This window comes from Lemur catta, chromosome 18 (assembly GCF_020740605.2).
Source record: "Lemur catta isolate mLemCat1 chromosome 18, mLemCat1.pri, whole genome shotgun sequence".
Taxonomy (NCBI): Eukaryota; Metazoa; Chordata; class Mammalia; order Primates; family Lemuridae; genus Lemur; species Lemur catta.
The window spans coordinates 34,384,817-34,408,754 of record NC_059145.1 but is presented as its reverse complement, the minus strand read 5'-3'; the positions used below and the strand labels follow the sequence as shown (position 1 = coordinate 34,408,754).

The window sequence follows — 23,938 nt, the reverse complement described above, 5'->3', positions numbered from 1 at the left end:
TCTTCAGGCCCCTGCATCTGGTCTCAGCCCTGTCTCCTAGTCTCCTAGTCTAACAATAAGGTTGAGAAACTCTGACCTAGAAGGAGAACATTTTAAAAAAACCATTACAAATACAAAAGCCTGCAGGGGCCAGTTAGGTGATGTGAGTAACTGGCTGATTGGACGTGCCCAGTCCTGTCTAAAAGGGAGCAGCAGCTGCTTGGATCCAGTGGATTGTTGCTACATGGGACCTCTGACACATGCACCTAGGTGGCCCGCTCTTCCTTTTTCAAACCAAAACCCCAAATTTTAATGTGAAAATACTCAGTTTTTAAATGTCGGCAACTAATTTTATTATTTTTTTTAATGCTATACCAAACAAGACACATCTGGAAGTGTGACGTAGATAGCAGGCCATAAGTTTACAACCTCCCCAAAACACTGAGGGTGACTTCCCAGCATTGAGCCAATAGTATTAGGTGTTAAGAACATAGGTTTTGGAACCAGACTGCCTGAGTTGAAATCCAAATATCCCTTTCACCTTGGGAAAGTTTCGCAACCTCTCTCTGCCTCTGAGCCCTTTGTCTTCAAAATGAGATATTAAACAGTACCCACCCCACACTGACTTGGATTAGCCCTCAGAGTTATTCTAGCATCCCTTTCCGCATAACCTAGCTAACATTTATTGAGCTTTTACTATGTAGCAGAACCTACTCTAGGTAGTCCATAAATGTTAGTTCATTTTATCTTCACCACAACCCTAAGAAGTAGGTAGTAATACTCTCTCTCATTTTAAAGATACAGGGCTCAGAGGCAGAGAGAGGTTGTACAACTTTCCCAAGGTGAAAGGGGTACTGGGGTTCCAACCCAGGCAGTCTAGCTCCAAAACCTTTGTTCTTAACTGCAAAGCTAGGCTGCCCTGCAGAACTGCGGTCCCCAACACCCAAGCCACGGCAGCCCGGTATGTCTGTGGCCCATTAGGACCCAGGCCACGCATCACCACTCGAGCTCCACCTCTCAGCCCACCCCTTGCCCCCCTCCCACCCTGGCCATGGAAAAATTGTCTTCCATGAAACCAGTCCCTGGTGCCAAAAAAGTTGGGGACCACTGCTGTAGAAGATGCCACATCTCCGTACTCTACACGGTGAAACTCACAAGGGATGTCTCTCACTCATCAGTCAACCCAGCAAGTAACAGTCCACCTCGGTGGTCAGCCTATAAAATTAAAGCTGTTATTTTCCAACTGGGGGTTATTTTACCCCCCAGTGCACATTTGGCAATGTCTGGAGATGTTGTTGGTTCTCATAAATGGAAGGATATTATTGGTTTCTAGTGGGCAAAGCCCAGGGATACTGCAAAACATCACATAGGACAAACTCTCACAACAAAGAATTATCCAGCCCAAAATATTAATAGTGCCAAGGTTGAGAAACTCTAAAGACCTCACTGGCAATTGTTGTAAGTTAAAAAAAAAAAAAAAAAAGCAACCAGCAGAATATTCCAGGTGATTCAGTCTTCTTCAACTGGAACATTATTTCTCTCTTAAAATCATTCTATCTTTGTTCCCTTGCCCTGAAATTCCATGGTAATCCCATCTTGCTGTGCTAAATGCCTAATCTCTTAGTACAACTCTTACATATTAGCACCACAGAGCAGATAAGAAATGCAAAAATTAGCAATAGGAAAGAAAAATCAGCATTAAAGTACAAAATAAATCATTTGAGATTCAACCGTAATATCATCTACATACCTGAAATGTATGTGTTTTTCCGGATGCCTTAACCATAATTCATGCTTACATCAAACTTTGATGAACACTCTCTGTGCTAAATACACACACGTGACTGCACTGAATTTCATAAAATGATTTTTAATAGAAAAGTACAAGATATGAACAAAAATAAATAATCTTTATCTCATTTCTAGCCCAGCAAATTGTACACTGCATATAAAAATGGTCTAAGATGCAATTTTCCTCCATTCTTTTTTTGCTTTTGAAATACTGAGACAGCATTTTAATTTAATCTTCTAGATTCAAACTGATACAATTTTTAAAAAGTCATACCAACCTTTAATTATTCTATATCCATTTTTGAAAGTTTTCTAACAAGATAATGTTTCACTAAAATATTATCCCATCATCGGATTTAAGTGTAAAGTTTGTGTGAACAGGTAAATTAGAAGATCCCTTTTCTAAGTTTTAATTCCTATATTACCGAATGTTTCCTAAATTAAAAATTTATTTCATCATCTTACTTTCAAAACATGGCATCTCATTTCCACCATTCCATAGAGAGAGAGAAGACTAGAAAATATTTCTTAAAAAAATAAATATTTTAAAAGTATAGTTTACAGTGATAATGCAGTATTTTAGACCTGTGCCTTGGTGCGTATTTGCATTAAATATATGCTTCAAGTTATAAGTACCTTTTCTATCTGTCTCTATATTTATATTGTGGACCACTCAGTCTTTGAGTACTGTTTTTGCTAATGATCTCTTGGAGTTAGCTAGTACTAGTCTTTTATTCGGATACTTATCCTGCTACAGCATCATATTTGATAATTCCAGTGGCTTGAATAATGTTTCATAAAAACAAATTGAAAATTGGTATTTGCAAAATTGCCTGAAAAAAGTTTCGGTAAGCTACTAGCACATATGCAGTGCCAGTCTCGGGAGGTCAGAAATTGAAAGAGATGAACAGATAAACTGGACTAAAACTTAAAACAATCTGTTTAGTTGAGCCCATAATGACTATTTTGAACATGGCTATGTTTGCCGCTGCCTATATATAAATTTTTTGTTAATTTTCCTGTATTGGGAAGATCTTGAATACACTCCAGGATGAGAAGAAAAAATATGCTGACACTGCTAAATCGAGTATATGTTTTTGCAATAAAGAACACTGGTCAATATACAACTGAGGAAAAACTGAAACAGATGTGAGTCCTAGAACCACAAGCGTTTGAATTTGCCCAGAAATGCTATTTTAAACACTCTATATGTTGGTCTACTGTTTTTTTGTGGAATAATGCATTCTTGGCATCCTTAAAAGGTTTCAATATGTTACAAGGTTATCCAGAAAGAAAGAAAGCAAAGGGCTAATGTATCAATCTGTGCAGCACTGTCCAGATTTCCGTTTACATTTTTGTAAAGCACAAGAACCTGTATTAATTGCACTTAACACAACGAACCTTTAGTTTCCAACAAGTTTTCATTCTCTGCAGACTAAGGCTTTCTTTTTATAAAAACCGCTTTCAAAGGGCATAGAGACACCACACGTGGCCCACAGTAAATTCAAATAGAGAGGTGCAATAGTTGCAGTGGTAAACACAAAGATACATTTTTGGGAACTAAAAATCTGGTCATGGATAAAAGCATGTGCCTTTTCGTTCTTCTCCGGGCTGTTACAACAGCAACACGCTCTAAAACAATTAAGTTACATGCATAATGCTAAAAGAATGTGAGCAATCCTATAACCAGCTTTAAGCCATCTGCTTGATTTCTTTTTTTGAGGAACATCTATAGGGAAAGAGAATTCCCCTTTTGTTCTGTTACGTATAGAAACCTTTTGAAGCTTCCAAATAGTTTGGTTTTGGTAAAATTCTCCACTCTTCTATTATTTTGACATGTAGTCATCCTAAACTATCCCTCATGGTTTCTCCAAAAATCTCCACATGAATTATCTGAAGGACAACTGAAACCACTTACCAATATACAAGTAACATTTTATTTTATATTCTATCTTCCATTTGGCGTAAGCCTTTCGATGTTTGTTTTTTAAACCAGTGAAATATACAAATCACACAAGACAGAAATATGTACATTAAAAGTACAGAATAAAGGCCATAGAAGATATACATAATATCTGAATGACACTTAGAATATTTTACATTAAATAGTTTCTTTTAAAAGCTAGGATTGTTAAACTCAACTCTCTTCATAAACATGAATCACTAAAAAGGAACAAAATCTGATTTAGCAAATAAAAAAGTACTTCATGGTTTTTGTATAATAAAAACCAAAAAAGTGACATTTTTAACTAATTAGTGCTTTTTACTTTCTAGATCTTTTGCTTGCAATTCACTGCAACTGAGGGGAAGTGAATATCCTTGTGCAATAAATTAAGAGCCACAGCTGGCTGAGGTGATATGACGGCACCAAGCCTATGAAGGGTACAAGAGATGTGTGTCTTTCCAGATATTTGAAACAATGCACGTCTGAGATAAGAACACATTTGACTGCACATTTTGGAAAGAGGTGTCCCTGTTTAAAAAAAACTTTTTAAACTAGCTATCTATATAGTGGGCTGTATTTTCCTTAGGGACTCAAATAAGTACTATCAAATCTAATAGGCACTAGTTTCCACTCTGCAGAATGATCTAAGAAAAGAGAAACATTGCTGATGCTTCTGAGTTTTGAATATCTCTTAATGTCCATGTCTATGACGAACAAGTAATGCCCTCTCCACAAAGTGTACAGAAATAGAGATTAGAGAAAAGGGGGTAAGGTGGAAAAGATAAATCTTCAAACCAACATGCATTTCAGTGAGTCAGAACTTCAAGCTTCCTCGAAACCAAGGTTGCTTCGTTGTGCTCAAGGTATGATCACAGCAAGGCCACAACCCAAGCTCAAGACTCAAAAAATTCTTGGAAAACTCCCAACTGGATTGCAGTGAAGGACGACAATGCTCTAGACAGAGAAATAACCCCAGAGTAAACTGTAAATCTAAATCGCTGGCTGCACTGAGATATTATTATATTTATATTTATATATATGTATATATATATATATGTTATGTACAAAAGACTTTGAGATATCAGGCACCATTAAACCACATTTCCCCCCTTATAAATGCAACTGTTCAAGTACACTTGGAACAGTTTTAGGGTATACCTGCAGTATAATAAGAAAAGCTTGAGTGGGTAGTCTAAACACAGGATCATAATAGTGAAATGCTGTAACACCTCTGTGAACTCCATTAGCCAAGTAATGTCATTAAAACATATAAAAGTATTGCTCCTCAAAATAAAAGTTTGAGAAAAAAAAAAATCCCTAAGTAGCGAACTGTTTTCCAAGCAGAGCTCCTAATGTTTCATTTCCTGTCCTCCAACCAAAGGGGACCCAGTGGAGCTGCCGTTTGGAAACGTGGCCAGCATCACATCACAGCACCGAGGAATCAGAGAGGGCTCGGGGTCAAGGAGGAAGATGGATTTCACTGTTTTTCCTCAAATAGCTTTTCTGCTTTGGGGCAGTGCTGAACTGCATGCAAGTACCTTGTCATCTGGGCTGAGAATCCGTGAATGGAATTCATGTATTATTTTCATTATTATCATTTATTGACCAAGTATCTCTAAGAAAATCATAGGATATTTTCCTTTATATTCAAGCCATCGCCCCTTTCCCAAACAAAAAGTCTAGTGTCCAGAATCATCTGGGGATCCTTTTCCAATCTGAAATCCTGATTTCTATAACAGCTTCAAATCACCATCATCTTAATTATAGGAGTTTTAAATTTTTTAATTTCTGGGGACTTTCCTCCCTGTTCTCCAAGTTTCTACTAGAATAGGACCATCTGCAGATGGAATATTTGAAAAGAATGAGACACAAGATATACCTTTTTTGTTTTTGAGGATATGAGATTTTTGCTCTTACATTTTATCATTTTGAAAATGTAAAAAGCAGGCTGACAGCCCCTGGGAAAGGTCTTATTTTTTGTTTTTTGGCTGTTTTTCTTGATACCTTTTTATCTTGCACTAGAGCATTTACAATTCATTTTGGGCACAGAAACCGAATCAAGCATAGATCTCACCACCCTCTTTCAAGTGGATCCTACCCTCCCGTATGACCCCACATTTGAGAAAAAGAAAATGTATTTCTTTACCTTCTGGATGTGTACTATGTCCACACAGCTAAGTTAGGGTATATGTTAGTTCCCCCTCATCCTATACTATCAAAAGAAGACTTGTATTATCTTTTCAAAGATCCACACAATAAATATTTTTCTTGGTTCCCACCCCCCATTATTGCCAAATAATAATTATAATATTAATAATAAACCACAGAGTTCTTAAATGGTAACAAAAAATGGTTCCGGTTGCAACTGTGGGGGTAAAATAAAACATATTTAAAAAAAAAAAAGGAAAACCAGAATCACTGTACTTTCTATAAATAAGTGGGTCCTGGGAGCGGGGCTGGGAGCCAGATGGGCGCCCACTATTTGCACACGAACTGGTCCACGATCTCTGTGCACTTCTTGCACTTGACGTAGCAGCACCAGTGGAACTTGCAGTGGCAGCGCTCGGTCTGCACGGTCTTGAACTGGTCGTAGCCGCGGCCGCAGCACATGAGCTCGCAGCCATCCATGCCCTCGGACGTCTTGTTGCACAGGCGGCCCTGCGTGCCCAGCGAGCCCGTGCTCTCATTGCGCACGCAGTAGTCGGGGCTGGGGTCGATGTAGACCAGGTCCTGCGTGGTGGGCGAGTTGAAGCGGCTGTTGACCTGCACCAACTTGCCGCGGCTGTTGAGCCGCATGGCCGCAGCACTGTCGTACTTTTCCTTCAGGGCGTCGCCCACCTTGCGGAAGTCCGCCAGCTGCAGCCAGCACGTCTTGAGGCTACAGGAGCCGGACACCCCGTGGCACTTGCAGGCCACGTCTGCCAGGTTGTACACCGTCTGTGGGGCAACAGGGACAGTGAGTGTGTACATTCATGGAGGAGGCGAGACGCTCCTCCGTCTCCGTGATGGAGCTATGTTCACCGGCTCAACTAAGGGCAGCGCTATTTCCCCTTCACTCTTAAGACCAGAAGTCTTAAGTTGTCTTCTTTAAAAACTCTTCCAAATAAATACATTCTGAGCCCCCTCATATCACATCATCATCAACAACCACCACACGGTTTTGAATGGGAACAGGGAAAAATTCGTCCCAGCGCTTCTTTTTTTCAGGGAAACATTAGCAGCAACACGTGCACACTCATCCCACAGGTTGTTCACATTACCTGAATTATCCCCCCAACCAGCTATGGGGGAAGTGCTATTATCATCCCCATTTCATGGAGAAGGAAAGCGAGGCCCGGAGAGATGAGCAACCCAACCACTGGGAAGTAGGGGTGTCAGGATTTGAACCCAGGCATTCAGACCCCACACCCATGCTCAGAGACTTGCCCATGGGCACACAGCTGGTAAGTGTAGCATTGGGAGGGGGGCGAGCCCCAGAGGGATGGGGTTCAAATCTTAACCCACTACTATTAAGACTATTATTGCTATGCACCAGGAACTATCACAAGAGCCCTTACACTCTTGGTCTCACCCCTCTAGGTCAAGTGCACCCACTCTGGAGCCAGGCAACATGGATTCTGTTGCTGACTTTGCCCTTGAATTTAGACAACTGGCTGTACCTTTCAGAGCCTCTGTTTTCTATCTGTGAAGTGGACTGTGATGGAACCAACCTCCCAGCACTCTTGTAAAGATAAAATTAGGGGAGACAAGGAAAGCACTTGGCACCCGGCACACACTCAGTAAATCTGGTCTTTCTCCAGGGTGATGAGGGCTTGGTGTCTGGGCCCTTGCCCAGTCACCTCCCAGTAGCATTGCCCATGGGTCTGGCCCCAGAGCACTGTGCCCAGCAGTCTGGGAGGTGGTGGTTGCCTATTTATAGTCCTTCCTTCCCACAGTTCCTTATGCCAGTGACCTTCCAGAGTCCACATGCTGTGGGCATGCTGGAGAGTGCCTGTCAGGACTGGAAGCACTTCCACCCAGCACTGCTACCTTCCTCCTCTAGGGATCCATAAGGGACTTTCTTTTATAAGGGGACAAAGTATACTCTCTTGGCATAAAAAGTTTTAGGCACTCAGCTAGTCTGAGAAAGGGTTTTGCAAACATATTTAACCTTTGCTCCCCTTTGAGAAATATTAAAAAGCTATACCTCGAGGAAATTCTAACAAAATTTCCTGGTGCAGTGCCCAACTTTCCACCCATAATTCCCACCATCCTAGACAAAAACTTTCTTCTATGTAACCTCACCCACTAGGATCCAAACTCAGCTCACTGCTCCAAGGATAAAATTTACCCCCCAAAATCTCACCATTAAGAAAATGCAGATTTTAAATGAAATTGTAACATTAAAGGTGTTTTTCAAACTCCCCAAAATCTCCTCTTGCCACTTGGAAGTTCCTTGAGCCCCTCTCCTTGGTAGCTAAGCCTCTGATGATTTCTCAACATAAGAAAAGTCTAAGAAAGTCCCAAAGATGACGACAGTCCCAAATATGAGCACATCCCTTGATAGCACCCAGAAGAGTCAGCCACCTCTCTGTCCTGTAGGCATTTCTGGTCTGAGGCGCTGGACACAACATATGCACAGAGGCAAGTGATGTGTCCCTGACAAGGGTGGGAGCAAGGTCTCATGGGCTTCCAGAGAGAATGTGGCTGAACCCCCATTACATGGCTCTGGGTCTGCCACAGTCAGGAGAGAAAGCCAACCCCTACTGCAGGCACAAGGGTAGTGGGAGGCCTGAGAAAGGGAAGGTCACATTCCCTTGGGAGCAATTATCTGACCCCTCTGGGTAGCACAGGCAAAATTATACAGAGGTTAGTCCTTCCCAGACACCCCCAAATGTTTAACATCAAATTTGAGAAGAAGATATGTTAGTTGGAATTGTCTACACAATCTTTGACTTCTCTATAGCCTCTGCTCATAATGTTTAGTAGCTATTTATCACAAGCACTTACTATAGCCAACACTAAACTAAGAGCTTAGACTAAATGAAATCGTTTTTGTTATTTTGTAGGTCAAAGATCAAGTGTTGGCAACTTCATATGGTTCGACCTACTATATGATCTCATTTAGTCCTCACAATAGCCCCAAGTGGTAGTTATTGCCACGGCCATTTAATAGACGTGGAAATGTGGCAACTGAGGCTCCAAAACAGAGACCAACAAACAGCACTGGATTCTAACCTAGATTTCTCAAATTCCAAAACCTCCAGCTCTTCATTCGCCCCTAAGCTGTGATGTATGAGTTTAATAAAATGCACCTAGGCTTATATTTCAATCTATTAATTTTCTTCCATTCACAAAGTAATCCTCTAGTCCTCAGTTTCCCAATCTTTAAAATGAGGGTGTGGGGCCAGAGGATTCTAAGGCTCCTTTCCATCGTCTATGGTTTACTCTGTGATTATCATCCTTCTTCCTCACCCCAAAATACAGAAGAGTGAAATCTCTGACCAGAAAGTTCCTGGCACCTACCTTGGATTCTGTGAAAAAATAATGGCCCTGGTTTTCAGTGCTGCCAAAGTTAAGAAAAGTTTTCACCCCTTCATTTTAAAGCAGCCATAAAGTGCCATGTGTTTAACCGCAGGGAAAAAAGGTCTTTTTAACTATTGAGAAGTAGCTTTTCATATCCCTACCAGGGGAAGGAAAAAGCGGGAACTGGGAGACTGGAGAGGGCTGCAAAGACGGTCCTCTCTGGGCACTCCTGTTGCTCTCCCTTCTCTCCAGAGCCACCCTGTGATTGGCCTGATGGTCAGACCTATAAAATTCCACACCGCTGACAGTGCTGTAGTTTTCCTAGAGAAGCCCTTAAAAAAAAATTAAAAAAAAACCCTCAGTCCATCAGGCCTGCTATCTAATGACAAAGAGGGGCAGGGAGAAAAAAAGGAGAGAAAAGAGAAGGCCTGAAAGCTGGGGTGAGGGCTTTCTCAGCTGGGCACCTACTGGGACAAATAGCTCTGTCTCCCAAATTGAAACCCAACCACAGACATGGTCCAGGGAGGAGGGAAAGAGTTATTAACGTTTTCATTTCAGAGCTCCGCTAGCCAGTAGCACTGGGGACTAATTAAAAAGGCAGGGAAAGATCTTCTCAGGCAACTGTTGGAGCACCTTGGCTGGGGGCGGGGGGTGGGAGGGGTGGGAGGGGCGGAGAGCACGGTGCGATGATGCACCCCAAGAACACTTTCTGGGCTGTGCACCCCTCTCCAGGAAGGCCTGCATGTGGGCAGGACCATGCAAGAGAAAGAGACGATGGGGAGAGAGACAGAGAGAGGGACAGAGAAGAGACAAACAGGGAAGGAAGAAAGGAACGAAAGAGAGAAAGAAAGAGACAGGGAAAGAGATGACAAAGACAGGAAGACAGGGACAGAAAGAGAGGGACAGAGAACTAGAGGCAGAGGCACAGAGACAGGACCATATAGAGCAACAGGGAGACACACGAGGTGGCCGGGGGCAAAGCGGGGGCAGACAGACGGTGGGGGCAGGGACGGGGCACTCACCCTGCGGCCCGCCTCGTTATTGTGCAGGTTCATGAGGATGCGCGCGCTCTCGTACGAGCCCTTGGCGTGGATGCGCTCCCGCTCGCGCGCGTCCACGAACTCCTTGGCGAAGCGGTAGCCGTAGTCAATGTTGTCGCCGCAGCCGCCCCAGAGCCAGTCCCGCGGCAGGTCCTTGGGGCGCGCGGCGCGGCTGCAGCCGCAGGTGGACAGCTCGCCCTCGCGGCACGCGCGGCTCATGGCGTTCACCACCCCCGCGGCGCTCACCGCGTACGTGAAGGCCGTCTCGCGGCTGCCTGCGGGCGAGGACGCGGGTCAGCGGGCCGCCTGCCCCACGCCCCGGGCCTGGGCCCGCTGGGGTGGGGGCAGGGAGAGCCCCCCCCACACACACACACTGCACAGCCTCCCCGGGATCCGGGGAGCCCCTCCCTGGTGGGGACCAAAGAGAGCGGCATCCCTGACACACACCCAGGCCCGGGGCCCACCTTGAGGGGAAGCCAAGAGAGATCCTCCCCCCCCGCCGCCCCCCAAACACACAGAAGCAACAAATAACAAAGGAGCAGGAGAGCGAGTCCTGATATCATTGCTCTGACATTAAGAGCCTAAGGCAGGATTCTTAGCAGTGCAGGATTGATTTTCTCCATACCTCTTTTGAAAATAGCCAAAACTCCGTATTTCCAAAAATGCACATGAAAGAAGTCATTGAAGGAAAACTCAGAATCTGTGTAGATTTCCTTGCACTTATTTTAATGTTTGGTATTATTTTCATTTCAATTACATATTGGGCAGGAGCGTAGAATTTGCTAGGCTTAGTTAGAGCCTCTGAAACCTTGGGTCCCGAATCTAAGCGAGACACTGCCAGCAGCCGCGCCAGTTTCTGCCACACTAGTTTTTGCTTTGCAGCCCCTTCTCCTTTGGCAGTTGTAACCTCTCCTCCCTCTTCCATCAAGCACACAAAGTGTGTCTGAGGCTCTTCACTTTCCCAGAGGTCAATTCTAAACCAGTTCATAGACAGTTATAAATGAAACTCGCCTCTTCTTAAATTCCAAGCTGACTGGCCTGATCTTCTCATTCAAGAGTGAGTGCCTACTTCGAAAACAGCCTGGTGTCCTCTAATGCCACTTGTGCAGCCACCCCATGCCCACTCCCCCAGAGATGGACCGACCCTTTGCCTCAAAGTGTTAGAATGCAGCAAGAAGGAAAAAAGCACAACCTAGGAAAAATGGGAAAAAAATGTTTTTTCTCCTTCCCCAAAACTTGTAAAGAATATCTCCGTGTCAAACAGTCATAGGAGCCATATTTGTAAGGAGAAAAATGGAGACAATCATAGATGACCCTAACTCTACTTGTACATGAAGACATTTCTTCATATAACAAGAAGCCACTTAATAAAAGTGTAGTACTATGAGAAAGAAAGGGTTAATCCCCTGCCAGTGGAAGCTGGGTGTAGGGGTGGGATGAGGGGTCCCTCACTTTCCTCAACTGTAAAATAAGGGTATTGAACTAGATGCTTAGGAAATAAAGCCCCCTTCTGGTGCTGAAATCCCTGTACCAGAATCAGTTTCTCCTATGCTTACTTTGAGAGCTTGCTAACAATCTTTTTTTCGGGGGCAGGGGGACTGGAGGATCACAAGAACAGCTGGCAACAGGACTGGGCCCCAACCAGAGGGTCATTCTGCAGGAGGATGGAGGTACCAACTTAAGCAGCCAGCAAGCCACCCTCTCTTGGATTTCTGCTACACGCAGCCATTTGTAGTAGTACCCTCTTCCGGGAACTGTGATGGTTCTGATTTACCATACACCCTCCCTTTCCCGAATTTTAAAAACGAATGACTTGAGGAGGGTGCTGGTGGTTGGCAGGAGCATCCAGAGAACTCCTGTGGGGCCTCACATCTATCTAGCTCTAACTGGAGGGGCAGAGAAGGTCGGGGAGTAGAAAGGAAGGAGGAGAACATAGAGCTTCCAGGGAGTTATTTGAAGATTAACACTGACAGTATAGAAAACACTGTGGCCCTGGATGGGAGACTTGTAGAATAAAAAGGTTGTAGCTAGAGGAAGAAGAGATAAAACGATCCTCTGGGGACAGAGGAAAATAAGACACTGTCCTTTGAGTACACAGAACATAAAAGGGCTTTTATACAAAACACAAATAATGCTGCTTGTTTCTTAAGTCTATCTTGAGCATTTCCTTTTTTGCCCCAGAATACAAACCTGGTAAAACTCTCTAAGTTAATTGGTCACTGCAGGGAAAACGTCAGTTTGAAAAGTATTCTTTGGCTGACAGCCTGAGGATACCATCTTTCAGGTTGGAATATCGCTGGTGCAGTTAGGTTTCCCTCTGTGAAAAATCTACACCCACTTGGATCCCCACACTCCTTAAAAATGGTGCCTTCCTTACATATCTTTTCACAGCATAGAAACAAAAAAGAGTCAGACGGAGACAAAAGCTGGAAGGAAAGGGTAGCATGATGAAAAATGAGAAAGTTTCCCCAATGAAGAGTGGGCCCTTCATGAGGCAATTGTGCACGGTGACTCCAGGGCAATCAGCACCTTAGAAAAATGAGTTGAGGAGGGGGTCGGAGGTGGCAGCCTGAGTTTCTCAGACACTGGCCCCATCACAAGGTCAGATTCTCACAGACAAGAATGACTCTCAATGTCCCTGGTGTTCTAATAGCTCTGGGGTGGGCACACATACACCTTTTGGCATTAAAGGTGGTACAAATTTTCCCTTAGCTCATTCTTCTCAAACATACCCGTAAGTAGAAAAGTGAAAGCAAAGTTAACTCTCTCTCTATTAGAGCTGGGTCCATGTTCCTCTTTATAAAAATCTATACTGTTTTTGCTTCTATCTCTTTTTAAGTACAAAACAGAAGACCCCATCAGCATCCCACCACAAGCCACCCAGCAGTGGCTTTCTGCTCTGAGACACCAAGCACTTGGGGGACCTTTGGCAGAGAGGATGAGGCATGTGCACTCGTATCACCAGGACATCAGCTGACTTGATGATAGTATCTAAGAGGGCTCCAGCAGAGGCTGTCAGGAGGTACCACTCCCACCACTTCCCATCAACCCAGACAGTAGTACCACACAGCTGAGGAGCGGAGCGTGTACTTTCGGGGGACAATTAAACATAGGCCTCTGTACCAAGGGTTCTGCTTATTCCCTAAGGAAGCAGGCTCTTGGACCACATTTAAGATAAATCTCCAGCAGTACTCAAATTCACTTAGCAAATGATAGCTTATTCTGAACATTTTGGCCCCAAACTGGCTATGTATGAAAATGGGAAGAGGATCTTAAATCAAAGCTGTGTGCAAGTGACTACACAGAAAAACATTCCAACTGCTGTTTTCCTTCCTAGTTACCATGAGAGGTGTATGATTTTTGCTAACTCATATACATGTGAAAAAGGAGTCCCACAATTTGAGAGGAAGGCCATTTAGAAGGAACATATAAGGAGGGGGAAAGCTGACAACATACCATTCTGACACAGTTTTTAAAAAGCTTTAGATCATTCACGATAGCAAAATGCGGGAGAATTAAATCTCTAATACACCCCCAGTTAACTACATAGGACATCCCACATTCAGGGAAAACTCTTGTGTTCCTGAAGCTTAACCCCTATATTCAGATCCCAGTCTATACATTAGCACATTTTAATCATTAATAGAAAGGACAAAGCCCTGTGAAACTTTGCAGGCTGAGGCCACAGGCCATTTTCCCATTCAATCAGAGGAACGGCTTCTAGTCTTGTATTATTTTAGTTTATGAAGCCGCTTGGCTGAAATATCCACTGACAACTCTTTTTTGTTCTCAATGAATGCAATTTTCAGGGTCTTTTTTAAAAGTATTTTATCCATCCTTGATGGATGTTAAGCCAACTTTTATCTTCAGTTAATTGCTTTGATAAATTGCTTCTTATTTTAGAAGTCACTACAGGCATATTAATTATAAGGACTCATTTGCATAAAAGTAAATAAACCTAAAATATTCACACTAGAAAACACACATAGGAGCATATCTGTCAAATATCCTACATTATTTAAACCAAACCAGAGGTAAAAAGATTTTTCAAAATCTTTGACTCTAGACCAGTTTAAATGTCATCTCCTCCTTGAATGAAGTAACAAGTTCAATGACATATTTAAAATTTAAGAATTGGACTATGAGCAATACACAAAATTTTTTTTAGGTTTCTAGGTTGAGATCTCAAGTATGTGCTTTCTTATCAATTGCCAAAATCACAAACATAAATTGGATCACTTTTACTTAAAATTCTTTCTGGAACTAAAGATAATGCTTTTAACATATATATCTTTATAGTCTCAGGAAATATCTACATTAAGAAAATGAAAACCTTGTTTACTTCCAACACATCCAGGGTTCTAAAAGATGATAATTTTTAGTTTGCTACTTGGGCCATTTGAATTGTGGCTTAAGAAACTTCTAACAGACAAGAGTTTTGAAGATTAAAAGGGTATAAATGACTCGGCTTCCCCCACCTACTTATAAGAAACCAAAATAAGTGTTCTGCTTCTATTTTAAACAAAATGCTTTATGGAAGAATTAAATGTTCAGAAAAATGAAGGTATCTACGACCTGCCCCTCCTGATTTGATTAAAGAAGTACAAAACTTGTAATCAGGTGAGGGGAAAGGAATTAACGTTAATTGCTATCATGACAAAAATCCCTAAGCCATCACCCAAGCTGGAAGGTGCCCTCCTTATCAAGCATGTAAGTAAACACTAAAGACTTTCTCTAGGAAAAAAGTTAATATGTATTTTAAAATATGTTAAATGATTTCCTACCTATCTGCATAACCCTGCCAAAAACAGAGGTGTTATCCACGGTACTGCAGTTCCACCTTCGATGTCGGAATTGATACTGGCATTCTTTGATGCCTGTCTTCGCGCCTTCTCCAATGTACTGCATGTGGTCCTGATATAAGTGGCACAGTTTCTTCTGTCCTTGAGAAAGTCCTGCCAGTTGGCTGCAGAGAGGCTGTGCTCCTATGATATATACTTCTGACATCTGAACAGGGTTATTCATACCTAGCGACCTGCAAAGGGGGGGAGATGTGCATTCAAGATTTACGTGAACTTTCGAGGTGGGCCCCCAGAAAGCATGTCAGCAGTACATAGTTTTAAGCACACAGATGCTTTTTCTCTCCTGCTTTCCTCATGACAAAGTATGAGAAGGGCTTCATAAAACTCCTCTGTTTAAACTCCACTCAGAAAACGGAGGTATTGTGCAGTCCCCGTCCTGCCATCTGGCTCCTCAGTTAGCGTTTTCACTCCCTTGCCCCTGTTGCTGCCATATACCTGAAGCAATTATTTCCAAAATCCACTCTGAAAAGGGGGAAACAGTGGTTTTGGGGATGGGCCTCTGACATTAGAGAAAGTGACTCACTTTGCCCTACAAATTAGACCGCTCTGCTTGGAAAACATATGAATGCTGAAAGTAGACACAATTAGACACGGGTAGGAGATAGCAGTTCCTTTTGACTGATGGAAGAACAGAGGGACAAGTATACAGACTGAAGAAAATTGACCATGTTTCTGGACATTTTAAAAGGGCTCCTTATGTAATTGTGAGGGACCCAAGACAGGCTATCCAGTGAACAGAAGTCATGTTTGACAGTCAGAAAAATGCTGCTCATTTACCAGGAAAAAATATCCAGAACGCCGTCAAAAATAATCCTCTGGATATATTGCAGTCTATCTACAAGGCCCCTACCAGAAAGAAACCCCCATTTAGAGACATTTAAGTTAACCTCCTTTTGATCAAATTTCAAGCCCAAATAATTCTCCACTTGTTGTTTAGCTGTCCTCCTAGAACTCTGCCTACTTCAGACTCTGTAGGTTGGTTAATAACCTCAAGTGACAGAAAATAAAAGTTGAAATTCACTTTTACTACCTAGAGGTGGCAAAAAGTAAATTTTATAGATGGGCTTACAATGATTATAGAAGTGAATTTCTGTTCCCTTTTATTACATGATGTACTACAAGCACACATCTGAACAAGGGCCTCACAGAAAAAGGCCTAGATTTATAGGTACCCATTCCCTATGGAGCTGAAGATAAGCTTTACAATACTAGCAAATTATTATAAAAGAAAATTTTGACTTAAAAAGATACATAAATAAAATATTTTGCATACGTATGTATTAGATAAATGCACACACACTCACTGTTAAGCTTTAAATATTGCAGCAGCATACAAACGAATCTTTACCCAAAAAAAAAAAAAAGGAATATGCACATAGAATGAACTTACCACCAAGAATTGGCTTCTATTACAACCTGGGCGAAGGAGAAAAATATGGCCAAAGCCATTAGGAAGAACTTGGAAGACATTGCACTTCCAGCCGTCCCCAAAGCAACTCCTGGGCTTAATATTCCAATCGACTTCTGGAGAGGGAAGAAAGGAGCAGATGTTTATTGCCTCTCAGATAATTTTCAAGCATACAAGTTTAAACAACGGAAGCATCCGGGGTCTCTCAAGTTTACTGTTGATTGTCTGCGCTTCTCCTCCGAGAGTTTTTTGATGGCAAGATATAGGCAGTTGCTTTTTCCAAATTAATCCACCCACGCAACCTCACCAGGAAATCTGATTTCGCTGGGATCCTGTGCGCGGGGCACGCCAGCGATTACAAACATGTCTCAATGCTGTTGAGTCAAAGCCCTGGTGCCAGGCGCTGCCTCCTTCCTGCTTGCTCGAGTCCCGCACCCCCTTGCTCCCCTCTAGTTCGCGCTGTGCTGGGTCCCTCCTCGGTAATTCACTCGGGAACCCGCTGCCACCCTCGTCCTCTCCCCGACCTGGGCCGAGCAACAAGTGGAGCCAGAATTAATTCCATGGGCGAGAGGAGCGCGAAGGCGAGTGGAGCGCGCCGCCGGCGGCTGCGGAGGAGGCGGGGTGGCCAGCGCGGGGGTGGAGGGTGGGGGCAGGACGCAGGAGGGAAGGGCAGGGGATGGGGGGCGAGGCCCGGGGGACCAACGCGCGGGAGAGTGCCCAGCTGGGAAATGCAACTCCGAATTAACATCGTATGTTTCATAATCAGTTTACGGGCCGATTTGGGGAAAGCCATTTCCAGATGGGGAAGAGCAGCCCGGGTTTCCTTTAGGACGCTCTTCAGCCAGATTGGGGCGGGGAGAAGGAGATGGGGGGCCTAGAGGATAATGGAGAGAGAGGTCTACTCTCCCAACCAAGAAAACCGGAAAAGAGTGACCCGCCCCCACCCTCCGCCTGCGGTCTCCTCCTTGGAGTGAGTAGGGATGGAATCCCAGACGAAAGAAGGGAGTCTGGGTCCCACTGACCCGGGAGAGGATCCCTTCTCTGTCCTCCCCACAACTTTCTCCCAAATTCTGATTTTTCACTCTCCCTCCCACCCCTACGCCTGGCAGCTGTCTCCGAGGGAGGAGACGGGAAGCCAAGGGGGACTCCAGTTTCCCTTGGTCCCGATCTGGAGTTGTCAGCCACTTCGCCATCGCGGCACTGCGAGCTTGGCTTTGGAACACTGTCACCCCGCCTCCTGCCCGGCCTCTCCGACCCAACTCAGACTCGGTTCGGTCAGTCCTGAAAGGTTGGGGTGCCGGGCGAGGCCAGGGCCGGGGTTGCGGAAGAGTTCCCCGGGCGAAGTCAGAGATGCGCTGCCTCCCGAGCCCAGCTGGGCCCCTCGATTCCAGAGAGCAGGGGACCCCGGGCGGCGAAGGTTCCCTTTCTGAAGTATTTCGGGGGCAGGAGTTGGCCTGGACGCGTCCGCTGCCGTTCCTCCCCACTGGTGACTTCTCCACCTGCAGGCGGCGGCGGAGCTAGGCGGTGGCGGGTGCGGGTGGGAGGAGCGGGTTTCCAAAGTTCCCCTTCACATCTCTGGTAAGTGTAACCCTGCCGCGCTTGTCTCCTTTAGCCCGTAAGGGAGCCCCTTCCTCAAAAAAGGAAAGAAAGGTGAGCCTCTTCCAGCGGGCAGGAGGACCCGGCCTGGAACCTGCGCCGTAAAAGGGACAGAGGGAACCCAGGCAGCCGTGGAAACGCTAAGGGGCTCTCGAGCGTGCCACGGCTTTTCCCTGCGAGCCGCCCCTTTGGCCCTGACAGGGCTTCTCGGAGAGGAAATGCTTATGTGGTCCCCAGCGCCCGCTAACCAGGGCTCCGCGCCCTTGGCCCAGCTGTCCCCAAAGCGCTGCAAAGCTGGGGGTGCATCCCTGAGAATGGAAATCTGGGGTTTCCCCAACTTTGGAGGGAGAAGGCTGTCTCTCTCCCCACCCCCGCCCGAAGTGTCAAGTTTCCTCCAGGGGAGGGGGTGGGCTGCAAGATCTGCCTTCGCGCACGGCTCAGGCTGCAAAGTCAACTCTCCCCAACGGCGGCTGACGCCGCGCGCTTACACATCCATACACACTCACACCGAGCACATTTACACACTCACAGGCGTGCACAGACACACACGCTCCGACGTGCTTCCGAGTCGGCGGCCCAGATCGCAGCCGGCCGCGCGCACTTTCCGAGCTTCGCTGCGGGCGGGGCGCACGGGGCGGGGCGCCGGCAGCGGAGAAATTGATAACAGATTCGGCGGATTACAGCGGATCTCTTTGTTAGAGCCGAAACCACACAAACCGAACCCATTCCCGGCCCGACGCCCCCGGGGAGAGTCCACCAGTTCCCAGAGCCCGGGGCCAACTGGGAGTGGGGCCAACCGGTCTCTGCGACTCGGGTCTCCCTGCCTCCAGGGCAGAGGTAGGCGGAGGTGTCCCAAAGGGGATCGGCCAGGAGAGCCCCACGAGTCGCGTCTCCACTTAACCTTGTGCGCTTGCCCGGAAACACCTTGGCCTTCTTCCATCCTGGTGCAACCCCGAAAAGGCCTCATAAGTTTGAGAGACTCAAGGAACCCACAGCGTACTCACTAATAAATACATCGACTCTGTAGGGTAAAACATCCCCGCCTGTTTACCAAGAGATCTGATCCGAAAGACAGTGTGAAATGAGACCTCTCAGGAGACAGTCACACCAGGGCTAAAACGAAAGTTCTGGTCAGAAGCTGAATTTCCCGAAGAGCGAGCTAAATGTTTTCCAACACTTTCGGGGCCCAGGGAAGCCAACTCTTTAAGGACCTGGGAATCTGTTCCTCGCGTGCCTCGGGGAGGAGGGCTGGGGGCATTTGAGAGGCTCAGCGCAGGAGAGGAGTGACGTGGGGGGAGGGCGCTCTCAGGCCCTCGTTTGCGATCCTGAGCAGCTCAACGACGCGGCTACCTTTATTGTATCTCTCCCAGCAAAGCCTTCACGTAGGGTTAAAGGTGTTCCTAATCCTTTACCAACTGCAGTGTGGGCCGTGGTGATGAGGGGTGAGGGAGAAGAAATGTCAGGAGTGAAGCCGCTCAGAGGACCTTCGGGGGCCGCGGGGATCATCAGGGGCGGGCACGCAAACCCCACGCAGCACCCAGGTCCTTGGCGGGCGGCCACTTAACAGAAATGACGAAAAGGCCCGCAGAGGTCCTGGGCTCTCGGCCGCTCGGGATAGGCATCCCCTTCTGCTAGACTCTCTTCGTCTAGGGCCCGGGTCTCTGGGAGTGGAAATGATGAGGGACGCCAACTAGGCGGAAGAAGAGTTTGACGCAGACTCGCGGCGGCGAAAAAGAGAATAGGAAACTCCAAGAAGAATCTCTTCCGCTCGCGGTGGAAAATAAACTGATTTTCCTGCGTGGATCTCTCCCTAAAGCACGGAAAGAGATGGAGAAACTAGCGGGAGAAAAACTCTGTTGCAGCCACAAACTTGGGACGTCCTTCCCGGGCGTACGCAGGGAGCAGCAGGAGGAGAAGGAGGAGGGCCAGCCGAGGCCGGTAGGAGGTCCGCTTTGGGGGAGCAGACGAAGGAGTCATTGCTCCCCACACCTTGCGCCTGGGCACGCGGGAGCCGCGGCGGCCCCAGGCTGCGGGTGTGTATCCGCAGTGCTGTGTGCGCGCGCGCACGGAGCAGGGTGGGGGTGTAGGGAATGGCCAGATAGAGAAGGCGAAGGTTGCTCCTGGAGCCAGAATCAGTGCAAGGAACGTGACCAGCCTCTGGCCGCGCGGGCCTCTCAACCGACGGCAGGTCCTCGAACAGCAAGAGGCTCCAAGGGAAGAATGGTCTGCCCTGGTTCTCGTCTGCGTCCTGCCCCCGATCCAGCCCCGACACAAGGCTCTCCAGACACCAGGACAGACACACACATACATACGCACACACAGCACTTACACCTTTTCACACAGGACGTCTAACTCTCTTGGCACAGGCTCAACTTTGTCCAGAGATGGAGCAGTGTTGGTGAACGGAGAAAGACCATTATAGTCCAACCTCCACTCTTTAAAGGTAGTTTCACCCCCAGTTTTTTAATAGACAAAGAAACTGAAGCCGACAGAGAGAGAGAGAGAGAGAGAGAGAGCGCAACGCTTGTCCTCAACCGCAGAGAGAACTGGTGAGACAGCTGAGGCCAGACCCGAGGCCTCCTAGGGCGACACTCTCTTTCCTGTGCGCAGGAGAAGAGGTACCAACCCTGCGTTCAGTTAGCCGAGCCCCCTTTGCTGGGTCAGACCCGTGGCCCCTTCCGTGTCGCAGCGGCGTCGCAGTGCAGCCAGTCCTCTGGGGGCCTCCGAGGGGCCCTGCTGGGAGAGTGGGGTCTGGTGGCCCGGAGGGATGAACCGAGCAGAGGTGGGAGGGAGAGGGGAGCAGCTGCCCGCCCGCCCCAAAGACCCGCGACTCAGAGGCGTCCTACCTCGAGGCGGCCAACAGGGGGCGGCCGGCACCGCACCACGGGCAGGAAAGGCAGCGGGTACGGCGCCGAGTTGTGCGCGCACAGGGCTAACCCCTTGTGCTCCAGAGAGCTCGGGGGAGGGGAGGAGAAGACCAAGGACGCTTGGGCTGGGCCTCCTGGGGAGGGTCTTGGGTGGAGAAGGTCGGAGGTGGGGGTGGGGGTGGGAAACTAAGGCCAGCGTGTACAAGACCCGAGAACAACTGATCCTTGACTCCTCTCTGCACACACGCAGGGCAAGGATCCACACGCAGGGACACACACACCACGTTCGTCCTTCCCGCAGTTTGCTGCGCACTCTAAGCATTGCCCCCTCGAAACTCCCCCGGCAGAGGCCGTCTAGAAACTAATCTCCGCATCTGGCTGGTCAGCAGTGAACGTGCAAATGCTGGTGGAAGGGCAGGGGCTGAGGAGGTGCGATCCCACCGCAGGGCCCAAGTTACTTCCAAGCAGCGAGTTGTCCATTTAAAGAGAGACGAGAGAGGAGAAGGGGCCCCCGATGCCAGACAGGGATCGGAAAGTAAAACAGGGCCGTGGAGTCTCCAGATTTGGGGGTTAAAAAAAAAAAAACTTTTGAGGGGAGGGAAGAGGGGTTGTTTGCTTTTAAGAAACATCTTAATTCCAATTCCAACCTTGTTCTCTAGGAAACTGAAAATGGGAAAGACCAAGAAAAGTGGAAATAAGGATCGAAGTTTGGAGGACAGATAAGAAAAGTTGTTTAGAAAACAGCAAGTTATATAGCAGGAAGAAACGTTAACTTTCCGTAAAAGTGAACTCTCAGTGACCCTCGGAGTGTGTGACTCGGCTTTAACATACAACTGACAATTAAAACAAACACGAGTTCACAAACTGGCCCCCGCCCGCTCTCCCAACGCGGAGGCCCAAGTGTTTCTCAAGGACTAGGCAGTCTCCGCTCAGGGGGTCGGGAGCGCTCTCCCCGCGAACAGGATTAGAGCCACTACCACTACTGCTCCCCGCCCCCACCACTGCTGCAAAGTGCCTGAGCTCACTCAGTGGCCGCTAATAATGCTAATAACGCGACCCAGCTCCCCGCGCCGGGGTGCGCGCTGGCCCCCCGCCAGGCACTCTTAAAGGCACAGGGGCCTGCCGCGCTCGGTTCACCCGGCCCGGAATAGCCTGCAACCTGGCCTCGGTCGAGGGGGGAGGGGGAAGTGCGTTGCTCCGGGGTGGTTGGCCCCTAGTCCCTCTGCCAGTTCTTCCAACCAAGGAGTCCCTTTCCCCTTTCCGAGGCCCGGCCACACACCCTCCTGGTGCCTGCGCAGTGGGCGCTTGGTAAATATTTGTTGAATTGAATCATTATCCTGTTACTGAAATATACATAGTAAGTTACACTCGAGGTTCTCGGGGTAAAAGGAAAGTCGTCCGTGAACCGCACTCAGTTTTCTGCCATCGCTCTTCCCCACTTTTTCTCCAAAGTCTAAAAGGTGCAGAACGGTTTGTGCGACGAGAATAGACCTCCTGGGACGCAGAGGCAGTGCATCAGGGGTGGGGGGCGAAGGGGTAGGGGTCCCTGCCGGCCACGCTAGAGTTCCAGCTTCTTGAGGCGGTTGGAGAAATGGAGGGATAGGAAGAAGTGGAGGGAACTCAGTTAACTTCCAAAAGAAAAAAAAAAGTAAAGAAAAAAAAGTGGCGAGCGGCTGCAGCGCTCTGAACACCTACCTTCATGGCGAGGGGGAGGGGGCAGGGGGAGGAAGTCGCCACCCCTGCGAGGGCAGCCGAGGAATCCGAGCGGAGCGGCCCGGTTAAGCCTGGGGGGACGATCGGGAGCAGGGCTGCGAAGTCCTCCGGGGCGCGTCGGGAGGGCGCAGTGAACCAGAGCCGAAGCGGGCACTGGCGCCCCGGCCTGGGCTCCCGAGTTGGGACAGCGCTGGGATGCGCCCAGGAACCGAGGGGGCTCCGAAGCGCGCAGACAGGCAGCAAGAGCAAGGCCCAGCCAGGGCGCAATTGGGGAGCCGCGGGTCCAGAGAAGGCGCGCAGGCGACTGTTCCACGGCGAGGCGCTCCCTTTCCAACGTCCATCAGCGACGGCGGTAATTAGGGCTTTCCAACCCCAAATGTGGGCGTGATTGTGCAAAAGACTTTACAACAAATAATAAAAAAATTCTTCACAAGAGGGTGAAAAAAAAAAGCCCCACTACTCGACTCTGGCCTGGGGCGGGGGAAGGGGGGCGATCCGTGCGCCCAGGTGCCCCCAGTTCATTCACACCACAGATTCTGCAAACTCTGGACGGCTCACGCCTTCTGATCTCCAGCTCCTCCTCTCCGGGTCTGTGGCCGAAACGTCTGCTTCCAGCCGCCGATCCTGCAGGCGCGAGTTAGTGTGGACGTCTGTGTACACACAGACACACACCCAAACACACACACCCCCACTGCAGCTTTGGGGCCACAGAACAATCAGGCGCGCATGCCTTTTTCTCCGGGAGATGCCGCTGGAAACGCACGAGTCGCCATCTGAGCTGCAAGAGTCAGCGCCAAATTTTGTCCTTTCATTTTAGGGTTTGGCAAAAATGGGGCTCTAAAAGGATGAAAGTCGCCCCCAAACTTTTTGCTGAGTGGTAGGTTGAGGTGGCGATGGGCGACTGCCCCAGGGAAGATCTCCCCCTCTCTTCACCCCCTTCTTTTTCTCCGGGTTAATCTCCCTCTTCCCCCCGCCTTTCCTGGGCGAAGGGCGAAGGAGAGGGCACCGCGGGCGCGGGGCTGGGGAAGGGCGAGAGCTCGGGGCTCCGCAGCGGCGACTCAGCTCCGGCGGTCCATGGCCAGCAAGGCTGCCCACCTCCTCGTTTGGCGCCCGGGTCCGAGGGGCGGGAGAGCGGGCAGCGGGCGGTCCCCAGCACAGTGGCGGCGGCGGAAGGGCTTGCTGGGCAGCTGCCGCACGGAATCAGGCTCTGGGCGACGAAGGCGGCGCCGTGG

At 47.8% G+C, this 23,938-nt stretch overlaps 1 protein-coding gene across 3 annotated transcripts; it reads right to left on the bottom strand.

Moving 5' to 3' along the window:
* Positions 1–1,832: 1,832 nt before the first annotated feature.
* WNT5A (Wnt family member 5A) lies at positions 1,833–23,105 on the bottom strand. Of its 3 annotated transcripts, none has more exons than XM_045530412.1 (5): positions 22,689–23,105; positions 16,513–16,646; positions 15,045–15,295; positions 10,243–10,535; positions 1,833–6,652 (listed from the first exon to the last, which is right to left on the bottom strand). In XM_045530412.1, exons 1-5 carry the CDS (start codon positions 22,692–22,694, stop codon positions 6,194–6,196), a joined length of 1,143 nt encoding a protein of 380 aa, XP_045386368.1. In that variant the 5' UTR covers positions 22,695–23,105; the 3' UTR covers positions 1,833–6,193. The 3 variants fall into 3 exon arrangements, with proteins under 3 accessions (XP_045386368.1, XP_045386370.1, XP_045386369.1); XM_045530414.1 differs by lacking the exon at positions 22,689–23,105 and adding an exon at positions 20,973–21,041; XM_045530413.1 differs by lacking the exon at positions 22,689–23,105 and adding an exon at positions 17,055–17,122.
* Positions 23,106–23,938: the final 833 nt, after the last annotated feature.